The sequence below is a fragment of the Gambusia affinis genome, linkage group LG16 (assembly GCF_019740435.1).
Source record: "Gambusia affinis linkage group LG16, SWU_Gaff_1.0, whole genome shotgun sequence".
In the NCBI taxonomy this organism is placed as follows: Eukaryota; Metazoa; Chordata; class Actinopteri; order Cyprinodontiformes; family Poeciliidae; genus Gambusia; species Gambusia affinis.
The window spans coordinates 20,732,232-20,744,958 of NC_057883.1; the positions used below are offsets into that span (position 1 = coordinate 20,732,232).

A 12,727-nucleotide genomic window follows, 5' to 3' on the forward strand; every position below is an offset into this window, starting at 1 on the left:
CTTTATGTACAAAATTCATGATGCCAAACAAAGCACTTTTTATATATTAATCTGTATGCACCTAAACAAAAGTAACACTCACCAGTGGCACTGATATGAGACCCATCACAAGCAACATATCAAGATAAATAATTTTGACTATTTGAATAAGTTTCCCACTACTTTTAAGCATTTACAGTCGATTAGGAGCAGGGGTGTATGGAGCTACATTGGGGCCATAATGTTTGTACAAAACATGCTTTTTCAAACTGAAATAATAATTGTATTAATTTTAAACTGAAAAAAGTTCTGGAGCATCTAAGCTCTACTCTATTGCGGGCACCTAGTAATAAAATAAAGGCTGGTTGTCATTTTGCAGCATAGGAAAACAGAAAGAAAACACACATTTAAAGACTCTCTTCTCAACATAAAAATCAATATTTACATGTCTTAATAGTTATATTGATCCTTAGTTGTTGCTTATTGTTTTGAATATTTTTTACCAGCCAGCAAAAGAACTGGGAAAATGTTTTGGAGTTGTTTTGAAGTTCTTGAGAGTGTGGAGGCAGTTCTGTGCACTTACCTTGGTTGGCCAGGAGGTGGCAGTGTATGGTTCGTCGTGATGTGTATCAAAAACACCCATGATGAACAGTTAAAATTGTTTTATTGATACCAAGAATTTTATTTCCAGTTCTAGATGATGGGAGACAATCTTTCAAAAGATAATAAAACAAAGTAAAATGAGTAATACTTTTAAAAAATAGCATTTTAAAAATTATTTATATCCTTTTCAGTAAGTAATGGAAAAAAAACCTTTATTGGCTTTAGAACAATCAGTCCCTTTTTATAATTGATGACCGATTTTTGCTAAGTTTTAACAGGTATTTTCATGATTTATCCTCGGTGATCAGCACAAAGTCTTTGAGATTGGAGAGCCTCACTGCCATAACTCCAATCTTTAGCTCCATGCACTAATTTTATACCAGATTAAAGTCCAAATAAAAGATTACTTTAAATGGAAATCTGTCTTCTGCATAAACAATTTGGGGCTTAACTGTATACAAAAATATTTTTAGAGGCAGTGAAGCCATGTCTGTCTGCAGTTCAGTATTTACAGAATCACCTGTTTGTGAATTTTTCAGTGGAACAAGACTCCACATTATTCACAAAAAATCTTCCTGGTTACACATTAAGTGGAACATGACTTGAATTTATTTGCAAAAAGAAAAATTCTGTGTAACATGACTATAAATTATTTACAGAAAATTCCCCTATTTGCTTTTTTTTTTTTTTTGGAATGCGAGTCCAACTTCTTAGCAAAAACATTGCTTAGTAACAAATCTTTCTTTGAAACCTGACTGCAAATTATTTGTGGAAAATCTGCCTACTTTGAATTTGTCTTTGGAACGTGACTCAAATTTGTACACAAAATATTACCTAAGTAACAATTTGGAACATGACTACAAATTATTCACAAAAAAATCCCCCTTTTTATGAATTTCTTTTTGAAACTGTGTTTGTTTATGCATATTTGGTTGAGTTGAAGTTACAAACCTTTCTTTTTTTTAGAAGTAGCCCTCAAGTATTTGTGGATTTTAACTATTCAGTCGGTTGTGGTCCGTAATTCCTGTGAAACTTTAGTGAAGTGACCACTGACCTCTAAAATGTAAACCATCTCATCCATTACTTAAGTTGTTATTGGAATGTTTTTAATTAGGTTTGGCTTAAAAGTGGGATTTTAAAAGTTCACCAAAACCTTCTGTTAGTAGCTGTAAATAGGTGTTAAAGTCAGAAAATCATGAAAAATACTGATTTAAGTTCAAAGGCCATATTTGATTAACTAAGTTTGACATAAAAACTTACTGAAACCCTGTAAAGCACAAACAATTGATGTTGTTTTAAAGAAAATACATAAACTGCCTTCTCCAGAGCTTAAACAGTGCAGTAACTAGTTGCTGGAGGGGTTAATAACTCTCCCCATGAACAAGAGGCAGTTAGTGTCTTCGTGGTATATGAAGAAGAAGAACGGCCTGTTGATGACGAACATCCTGGGCAGAGAGTAGGGAATGATGCCGATTGTTGTGCTAGCCGCCGCGGTCGTTCCAGTCTCGTCCACCTCAACCACAGCTTTGTGCAGCACCTGCGGATTTCACAGCAGGGATAAACAAGACATAGAGGAAATATTTGTTTGTAAACACAGCGGATGCACCCGCAACGTACTGTTCTGACAACACCGGCATTTAACCGCTCACTGGTTCCCCTTGTTTACCGCATTTGTCTCGCTGTTTTAACATTAGCCCAGCTGCTAGCATGTTAGCGTAGTACAACGGTTTATCACAGCGTGATCAAATAAGTTATTTTCTATCAAACTGACATCAGTGAATAATTCGTATGAGCATTAAATGCAGGCAAATGACGAGAGAAAATGGCTCAAACGTCAGTGGTAGGTGTTTTTTATTTGGTTGGGGGTTTTTTAAACGGAAGGCGACTTGCGAAACAGAATGGCTGCTGACGCAATGTGACGTCAACTAATAATCTGTCCAGACGTGATTAAAACATGGAGAAATTTGTAACTCACCTCTGAGATCTTGAGACCTGGTTCTATGCTGAGGCGTGTAAGGTTCGCTGAGCTACCGAACAGGTTGGTCATGCCCATGTCTGGAAGAAGACGCTGCAGGGAATATTCCTCCGCCATCTTGAATTTGGGCATGTTGACTTCCAGTCTCCTACAAACAGAACAAGACACGGTGTGTTTATTAAATGTTAAGGTTCACACACTTAAAAAAAAAAAGAAAAATTCAAGTGCTTTTTCAAGCTTTTGCAACACAACACTTTGGAGACAAAAAAGGAACTAAAAAAATCAAATGTATTTTTTAAGAAGACCCAGTGATCTTGGGGTTACCCAACTAGCGGTTGTGTACTAGACAATATTAAGTACTTCAACTTTTCATCTCCTTGTCTGGTTTGGTCACATGAGCTGAAGACTAACAGACAAACTTTTAAGAATACTTAGAATGGCGGGTAAAGTAGCAGGTAAATAAGGGTGAAACCCAAAATAACTCTGTCTCAACTGAAAGAACATAGAAGATGGTGAGGAATATTTTAGTGGACAGCATCCATCCTCAACTTTCATCAGTTTGAACCTCTGAGCTGATAAAGGCGTTATTGTATTCCTCTGGCAACTAAGAACATCAATTAGAAGTCATTTATTGATAGTATAATAATTATTCTTAACCAAATTAAATAACATTTACCTGTAGTATGCTAAATGTATTACTCGATGCACAAATTGTTGATATTGTTCAGGGATTCAAGGATTTTTATTGTCATATCACCAGCCACCAGGGGCTCCCCAATGTGCCCCCGGCCTGGCTCCAGGGTGGGACCTCATGTACGGGCGAGTTTCCAATGGTCGTATTCATCATAAGGGATCTTTGGGCTGCACTTGGTCTGGTTCCTCACCTGGGACCTGTCTGCATTGTGTGGCTCAATCAGAGGCATGAAGCTCCGACAGCATGACTCCTAGGATCACTGTGACACTCAAACACCCCCACCACGATAAGGTGGCAGCCCATGGAAGGGACATGTAAATGTGTGCATGTATGTGTGTATGTATGTATATTGAGTAACCTATTAATTATGTAAGAAAGAGAGAAAATGAGAAAGAGGGGAAGAAAGTTGTTTTTTTAACAAAAGGAAACAAGCACAATGTGGTGGTAAGCATATTCTGACTTTTGGTCCACTTGTAAGGTGAAATTTGTTTTTTATTTTCTTTTTTTTTCTTCTTCATTTTTTTAGGCTATAATAAAGTTTTTTTAGGCTCCAGTGGCTCTTATTTAACAGTGGTTGAACAGCAAATTGGGAGGAGAGAGAAGGGAGTGACATGCAGCAGATTCTGCAGGACTGGGAACTGAACTCAGGTTGACAAATAAAACCTATAAGTAAAATCCTAAACAAAACATAATTTGCAGTCTTACTATAAAGCTGGTTAAAAAAAAACTACATTAGGCATTTCCTAATGCTTAATTAGGAAATGCCTAATTTCCTAGGAAATTTCCTAACATATGCAGTTTATACATATGCTGTTAGTACAGCAAATGTATAAACTGCATATGTACATATGCTGTATAAACAGCATATACAGCACGTGTGTATATGCTGCTTATACAGCATGTATGTGTGTGTGTATATATATATATATATATATATATATATATATATATATATATATATATATATATATATATATATATATATATATATATATATATATATATATATATATATATATATATATATATATATAAATGATGCTGGGAGAGCTTATGTATATATATATATATATATATATAAATATATATATATATATATATATATATATATATATATATATGCTGCTTATACAAACAGACAACACATAAACTCAACAACACAAAAGCTATATATTTATTACAAAGTATCCATCTAAGAATTGATTTCTTCCTGTAATGGAAATGATTTCTGATTAAGTTTTCTGTTTTCATACTCTCATAAATTGTTCTTCCTGTTTCCTTTTTCTACACAGAAGAAATTTTAATTCTTAAATCAATACATTGCTTTAAATATTGAGCTGAGTGTTGTTGCAGCTGTGTGCCGTCTTCCACTAAAACAGCAAACAGGAAATGGCTGATGTACGGCTAATTCAGTTAATTTTACAAGTTTAACAATAGTATTGCACATGTGTTTGGAGTTTCTTAAACTCTTTTGGGGGCGATTTACAGCGACCAACTGATATGTTTTAGGAGATGTGGGGGGAAACCGGAGCACCCGGAGAAAACCCCCACAAACCCGGGGAGAACATGTAAGCTCCACACAGACTGTCTCTGTGAAGACGCAGCGCTAACCGCTGCAACACCGTGCTGCCCATGTTTTTTCCAATTGGAAAAACAATTGTAAAAATTGTTTTTCCAATTGGAAAAATTTACCAACTAATAAATAGGGATCTATTTTGTAGTTGGTCAATGGGGGAAAAAAACTTTGTCCTTTTAAATTTTGTCTTGACGGAGTTTCATACCTAGTTTTTAACTCTTCCTATGAAACGTGAAGCTGATCAAGTTCATTCACCAGAGCAATGTCTGCTTCAAACTTGGAGCGCAGCTCCTCATGGGAAGTCTGGAGTTGGTTCAGTTTTGCGTGGAGGGCCTGACTTTTCTTTTTCTCAGCCTGTATTTCAGCTAGAAAAGCTTCCTGGCTGAGGATGTGGGCCATCTTTAATTCCACAAAGTCTTGTTGCAAGGGCTTCTTCTTCTTGTATTTCACGTCGTTGTGAACCTTGGAAGCAATGGCCGCAGCGTTAAGGACTGCTGGGTCACTGAACTTCTGCACTCTCTCAAGTTCCCTCTTTGCCTCTTTGGCCTGGTTGGTAAACATTTCCTTGAGACCTTTCTGTTTTTTTAACTGGAGTTTCGTCTCTTCCAGCTCTGCCTCCAGTTGGGCCAGTTTCTGGCTGCTTTCAAACCTTCTGGCACTCTCTATTTCCAGAAGGGAGTTCAGTCTTTGGATTTCTCCGTTTAAGACATTCGGATGTGCAGGAGGGATCCTGGCTTGGGGGTTTTGCTGGACTCCCCTTTTCTCGTGGGATCCCATTGTTCCGCTGTGGTTTCTCTGCGTTTGATTAGACATTTTCTCCTAAGTACAATTACTAAAATTGTCGATTGGTGAACTACCTGAACGGTTGATCTGAAAGAGCTTTGCGTCTGAACTGGTCAGTGTTTTTGCAAGCAATGAAAAATATGCAGAATTGTGTTACATACAATTCTGCAGTTGATGACATCACAGACTGCAACGCCAGTGACATCACAGAATCTTCCTTTGCTGGTGGTGTGACATCATTCCTCCACCAAATATCTTACTCCTTATTCTTGTTTACATTCAAAATAGCCCATGATTCACTTGTTTTTATCCCAGATATCAGGGCATCAAACTCATTTTCATTTTGGGCCAGATCAAAAACCTGAATGTTCATAAAGGGCCTGTTGCTCCGGATCATATTGATAAAAAACAATTCAATTGTTAAAATATCAATATATAGGTGTTTCAGCATTCAATAAGTGTTTCTTAAAATAACATAATATTGGACATCTTTTCACATTAATCAGTCCGTCCAGGATTTTGTGATTGTTTTTGTGGTTTTCTGCAGTCAACATCACAGGTTTTGTGGTGCTAATTTGGAAATATTTGTAAGGAATTTTTACGATATTTGCGCTAATATATGATGTTAAATGTGATTTTTTTTTTACTAATCGCTTTATCGGTCATGGACTATAACTTGACATCAGGTCAGGCTGAGACAGCAGCCGCCAAATGTTTTTGGCCAATTTTGAGAAAAAATGTTGATAAACTCAGAAAAAATGTGGGGATCTGTTGATTTTTGTGTGAATTTTGCGGTTATTGGTGAAAAACCAGAGGGGCCTGTTGCTATAATTTGGAGTTTAGAGGGCCACATAAAAAGCTATGGCGGGCCAGATTTGGCCCTCGGGCCTTCAGTTTGACACACGTTCCATATATGATAATCTCGAGAACTTTTTTCAATATCTAAACATTGGGAAGTTAATTTTGCTTGTTTAGTCAAACATTTATTTTCTTTTGTATAGTGTAAAAAGAGAGTGGGAAATAAAATTTATAATAAATAGATGTAAACAACATGGAAAAGATAAAAACTATAACTATTGATTTATAAAATCCTGTTGAAAGGTGGTTAAGATTGATTAAGCCTCGTTTTTAATATCAGGCTTAAGACTCAAAAATTGTAAATGAGTAATAGCTGTAATGTACTAGTATTGTTGTCATAGCAACTGCCTACCAAGATGGCTGTCAGTTAAAAACAAAGAATGTTGTTTATCTATATTTTCAGTATTTTTCCGTTAGCTTTTTAAAGGCACAATGTAGTTCTTATCATAAATAGTTTCTAGTGAGAAAATAAATGTGTGTAAATAACCTTTTCCAAATTTTAATCTTCTAATCAAAGTTAAATTACACGTTATCACAAAACTGTTCAGTTAAAATATCAATAACTTTCGAGGACTAGAGGCAAAGTTCAGTGCTTTAATTACCAATTAAACACACAAACAAAAAAATTTATTGTGAAAACCGCTCACATATGACGACCAAGCAAGAATTTCACAGTATGAACTTACGTTTTGCGGAGGTCTTTGACCCAGCTCAGGAACTTCTCAGCACTGATCTCATCGTCAATCACAGTGTAATCGATACCCTTGTTTGGTAGCAGGATAAGCATGGAGACGCCTTCCTGGTATGGCAGCTTCAGCAGTCTGGCTCCCAGGGGAATATCCTCCGCAGCGTAGAACTTGTCGTCTTTAATCATCATGGGAACTTGCAGTATATTGTAATTATCGATGTAAAAGGGAGCGTCTCTGGTCAAATCAGAGTTAAAAGGCGACTGCCAGGCACCTGGATTGGGGACATAAAGAGTTAAAGTTAGACTCAAAAACAAGTCAATATTTTATATTCTGCAATGGAGAGTTAGGGCCACGCTGATAAAATAATAATGAAATAAGATTATGATAATTAAGTCATAAAGTTATGAGAATAAGAGCAAATAAAATCATAATGTGATAATAAGGTTGAATAAAGTCGCAGTAATATGAGAATAAATCTGAAATAACAGAACAAGGTTGTAAAGTATTAGAATAAAGTCATAAAAAGGTAAAGTCAAATTAGGTGAAAACAATAGGAAAACATAAATGCATAATATTACAAGAATAAACCCATAATAAAAGAATATAGTCGAATAAGGTCAAAATAAAACAACAATAAAGTCATAAAATTACAAGAATGAAGTTGAATAAAGTCAAAATAACAGATTAAAGTCAATATTACGAAAATGAAGTAGAATAATATGAGAATAAAGTCTCAGTATGAGGATAAGTTTGAAATAATGCAAGAATTAAATCACAATTTTATTGCTTTATTCTGGTGATATAACTATCGTATTATTTTGACTTCTCATATTTTTTCTACTTTATTCTCGTAACTTAATTTTTTATTTCTTATTTATTTCTGAGTAGGGTCCTAATTCTCTGTCATATTCATTACCTCGGAAGAAAATGCTGTTGATCAGCAGCAGCTGAGTCGTTTCATCAAGTGTGGAAATCATTTCGGTAATTTTATCCTGCGTCTTCTGCCTGATGTACTCGTTTACGTAACTGACGCTCCCTTTCGTGTCCGCAAAGTCCACGCTTTTAACTTCGGCGTGGAAAAACGTCCTTATATTGTCCTCAAACTCATTCTGGACCTCCACCTGCTGACGCACAAAAAGCGCCATGTTCTGGTCCAGTTTCAGAGAGCCGTTCTGCGCGATGTTCTCCTGAAGGAGCTGGAAAAGCCTCGGGATGAGCTGCGGCTGGTCGGCCGACTCCAACTGCTCCAAGTTCAGTACCCTGAGGATCTCCTGGTGCGTCACGCCGCCAGACGCCATCAGCAGGGCGGCGAAACTGGTGGAGATGCTCAGAGGAGAGAAGAAGACGTTCCTGTCGTGGTGGCTGGATATTTTTCTGTAAAGGTTCATGGCGAAGTCCATGTTCTTGTAGGAAAGATCGGAGATGGTGGCGTTTGGAGGCGCTGCTTGATGGACAGGAGCCATGTAGGACAAGCAGGTTAGCAGGAAAATAAACGGCATTTCCAGTTTGTGGGTTCCCATAGCTGGAGCTCGGGAAGGTTTGAACTCTGAACCTGAAAGATGTTTTAAGTGCAAAAATACAAAATGTTACCAAGTGTTTTCGTCTAGTCACTCTTAGGTCACTCTTACTTTGAAAAAGCTTCCGGTGTTGTAGCAAGTTTAGCAAATTAATTACACTGCAAAAACACAAAATCTTGCCAAGTATTTTGGTTCCGTTTCTAGTTCAAATATCTTACTATACTTGAAATAAGACAAAACTTAAGGAAATATTTATTTAAAACATGTATATCTTTGTGAAATGTTACTTGTAAGTTAGTTTTGTTTTCTTTAAAGTTTGCTAATATATTTGCACTTGCAACTCAAAATACTTGGTGAGATTTGTTTTTACAGTGTGGAGAAATGAACAACACTTCAAAAACACATTACCACCAAATATTTTAGTTTCTAGTGGAAATATAGAAACTAAAAATAAGACAAATATGCATGAAATAAGACAAAACTTGTAAAGGAGTTATTTTTTTGAAAATGCCTCTGATATATTACTGAAAAGTTACTGGTAAGTTGGTTTTGTTTTATGCCGAGTGTATTTGCTAAAGGAACTGGATCAAAATATTTTGTAAGAGTTTGTGTTTTTGCAGTTAATTAATTAGCTAAACTTTATAACAGAGACGTTTTCAGTAAAAATGACGTAAATCCTGTTTTTATTCCTCAGAATTAATAAACCCACAAAATGCAGAAACTGCATGACTTTCTTTTTATAAGTTTTCAATCAACAAATTCCTTCCAACACAAATTAATTAGATTTTTACATTGCAAAAAAAAAAAACTTGAGTGGTTTTAGTCCAATTTTTACTGCAAATATTTTAGTTTTATCATATTTCAAGTGTACTAACTTACAAGTAATGTTTCAGTAAGATATGAGATTGATTAAATAATTGAATATTGATAAATATTGGCAGATTTTTTTTCTTATAGCAAAACATTTTTTCCATGTTATAAGTCAAAAACTGCCAGCTAGAACTAGTACTTTTTACTTAAATCAAGCTCCTGTATTTTACTGAAAAGTTACTTGAAAGTTAGTGTTTTTATTTCAAGTGTGCCAAGAAAAGTAACCAAAATACTTGGTAAGATTTTCGGGTTTTGCATCGAATGACTCCGTATATATGCTAGAAATAGGAGCCTATTTAAAGTAAACAATCCACTAGCATTTTTTAATTTATAACATTGGAAAAATGTCTTATTAGTTAAACAATTTGCCAGTGGAAATAATATTTTTTAAATCAATATTCAACAATTATTTACTTTAAACAGGCTGGTATTTTACTGAAAGTTACTTGTAAATTATATTTGTTTAATTTTAATTATATTACATTTTCACTAGACAAAAATACTTGGTAAGACTTTGTGTTTTTGCAGTTCATCTGAAGAGTAAGAAATGTAAATTATCTACATTTATCACAACAGAGAAACTGTAATTTTGCGGTGAAATGTACTCCTAGCCACCATACGCACCTTTCAGCTCGATCCAGACGAGTTCTGTAAACTGCTTCTGTTATTTGGGGAAACAAAGTACAAGTATGTTCTTCTGGTTACATATTAACTACAACAAAGTTTAAGGGGGGAGAACTTTCGCCATCATTGTCCCCATTACTCATAAATGACTTTGCTGTGATTTACACCTGATCAGGGGCGGATCTACATGGGGGCTGAAGGGTGCAGGTACCCCCTTGAAAAACTTATGTCCTTAAAACTATCCTTAGAAAAACTAATCACTTGTTTGATTAAAAGCCTATTTCACACCCAATCTTACCAATTTTTTGGTCTACGTTTTAGTGCAAATATCTTAGTTTTGTCTTATTTCAAGTGTATTAACTTACAAGTAATTCTTCAGCAATAAATGAGAGCTTGATTTAAGTAAGTATTCTTTAATACTGATTACTAATTATTAAAATTTTCTGGGTCCACCACTGCACCTGATATTAGTATTTATTATATTGGGTTTGCCTCAAAGACTTATCTGCAACTTTAGATGGGAATTATCCAGTTTCAGTATTTGTTTCAATTTCATTTTGTTAATGCATGCAAATTAATATTAAAGCTCACAAATATATAAATTTGACTTATTTGTTGTCAATAAGAAGGAACATTATCTGCAGACGAAGCCCATTTCTAGCAAAAATAAAAACCCAACCGGAAGTCATAAATTTGACTTTCAAAGATGTTATTATGAGATTCAGTCAGAATTATGAGGCAAGTAATCATTTTGACTTTCTAAGTCATAATTTTGACTTTTTGCCTACTGCTGTTACCGTAATACACCATGGATTTGTGAAGCTAATCTTTAATATAAGCTAACGTTGACTGATTTGTGTCTTTACTGCTCTCGTATCTCATAATCTTGACTTTAAATCTGATAATTATGACTTTTAAGCCGATAATTATGAATTTTAATCTCTTAATTCGACTTCTTGTTGGGCTTTTATTTTTTGTCTTATGGCAGAAATGGGCTTCCATATTCACGTCACAATAAAAATGCAGCAAACAGTGAGTTAATATCACTTTAATCCTGCAACACTGACCATTATATTAACTGAAAGAATATGTATCGCAACATGAAACAAACACAACAGATTACTGTGAGAAAGAAGTGATTGAAAACAATACAATGATGGATAAAACACGTTTTAAACTCTCACACAAGTGCATTTAAAATGAAAAAGTTACAGCCAATCCTGACAAGCAACAGTGAAAACATCAGATCTGCACAGCATGTTCTTTACCTTACATGACCTCCAAACTTGTTCTTGTTTCCAGAAATCGTGACTCCAAACAAACGGTTTTAATGTGGTCTGTTCAGGAAAAAACAACCTGATCAAACTGGTTGTAGTTTTAGACCAGCAATAAACTGCAACATGGTTTCCAGACCTGCCAAATGTTTCAGATGTTTGATTTCTCATCTTAGCAGATTTAGGAGTTTAATAATTATTTATCAACACCTGACGTTCAAGGACCTTTGGCAACCTCAATAATAACCTTAGTATCAGTGTAAGGCAGTTAAAACCAGATATATATACTGTGAAACCAAATCAAATCCATCTTTTACTGTTTTAGGTCAGTTAGGAAAACCACATTTATTTCTACTTGCTACATAATTTAAGCAATTTGAAAAATACCGGAAGCATTTGGGCTTCCTTTGCAACATTTAGGCTAACAGGAAGCACAACTATGGAAGCATTTTAAGGCAAACACTGTGTTGTTGTTTTTTTTATGTGACGCCATGAAAATATAAAACCGAACAAAGAAAGCGACTTGTGGATCTCAAAACTTCTGGTTTTATCATTCAGTATGATTTTCCAGATGTTGTTTATTTTGTCAAACGTTGCATGAAAATATCCAGCATTCCTCATAATTAGGTAGATGTCGGGTTCTATAATCTAGAAAGTAACGTACTCTGGTGATATTTGTGACTGAAGCTGTTAAAGTAAAAACAGAATTTAACAACATGGGGTGGAAAATGGCATTACTCCAAAAGTAACAGAAAAAACCAGATTAGTTTGTCATATTGGAGGAAAAGATTCGGATATAATCCCAACATGTTGTGGGATTTTTGATTAATTTTTTGCTGCAGGAGGGACCGGTGCGCTTCACAAAGACGGCACCATGTTAAAGTATCGAAGCAAAAAGATATCAGCAAATAAAACTGCAAAAAACAAAATCTTACCGGGTATTTTTGGTGAAAATGAGACAAAACTAACTTACAAGTAACTTTTTACAAGTACAAGTACTTGCCCCCCCAATTATTGAATATTGATTTTAAAAAGTACTAGTTCCACTGGAAGATTATTTATGTAACTTTTAACAAGACATTTTCTCCACGGTGTAAAACATTTGTCAGCAGAACTTGAACTTTTTCATTAATATAAAGAAATGACTGACTTAAACAAGCTTCTGTATCTTAAAAGTGTTATTTTTAAGTTAGTTTTTTCCTATTTCAAGTGTAATTTGAAATTTGCAGTAGAAATTAAACAAAAATAGGGTAGTTTGTTTTATTTCTGGTCTGGTTTCTACTGC

General features: G+C 35.0%; 1 protein-coding gene across 1 annotated transcript; it reads right to left on the bottom strand.

Annotated features, from left to right (window-relative positions):
* Positions 1-626: 626 nt before the first annotated feature.
* On the bottom strand, positions 627-10,283 carry serpina10b (serpin peptidase inhibitor, clade A (alpha-1 antiproteinase, antitrypsin), member 10b). The gene is made up of 5 exons (XM_044143760.1): positions 10,169-10,283; positions 8,074-8,709; positions 7,155-7,428; positions 2,558-2,705; positions 627-2,119 (listed from the first exon to the last, which is right to left on the bottom strand). The coding sequence occupies exons 2-5, from the start codon at positions 8,675-8,677 to the stop codon at positions 1,928-1,930; spliced, it is 1,218 nt and encodes a 405-aa protein (XP_043999695.1). The 5' UTR covers positions 8,678-8,709; positions 10,169-10,283; the 3' UTR covers positions 627-1,927.
* Positions 10,284-12,727: the final 2,444 nt, after the last annotated feature.

Bases quoted from the DNA above. Each gene is read 5' to 3' on its own strand.
- serpina10b (XM_044143760.1), bottom strand. From the start codon at position 8,677: ATGGGAACCCACAAACTGGAAATGCCGTTTATTTTCCTGCTAACCTGC. The intron at 2,706-7,154 runs GTAAGTTCATAC...TTCTGTTTGTAG, and splicing joins GTCAAAGACCTCCGCAAAAC to GAGACTGGAAGTCAACATGC. The intron at 2,120-2,557 runs GTGAGTTACAAA...TGAAATCCGCAG, and splicing joins CAGGTCTCAAGATCTCAGAG to GTGCTGCACAAAGCTGTGGT.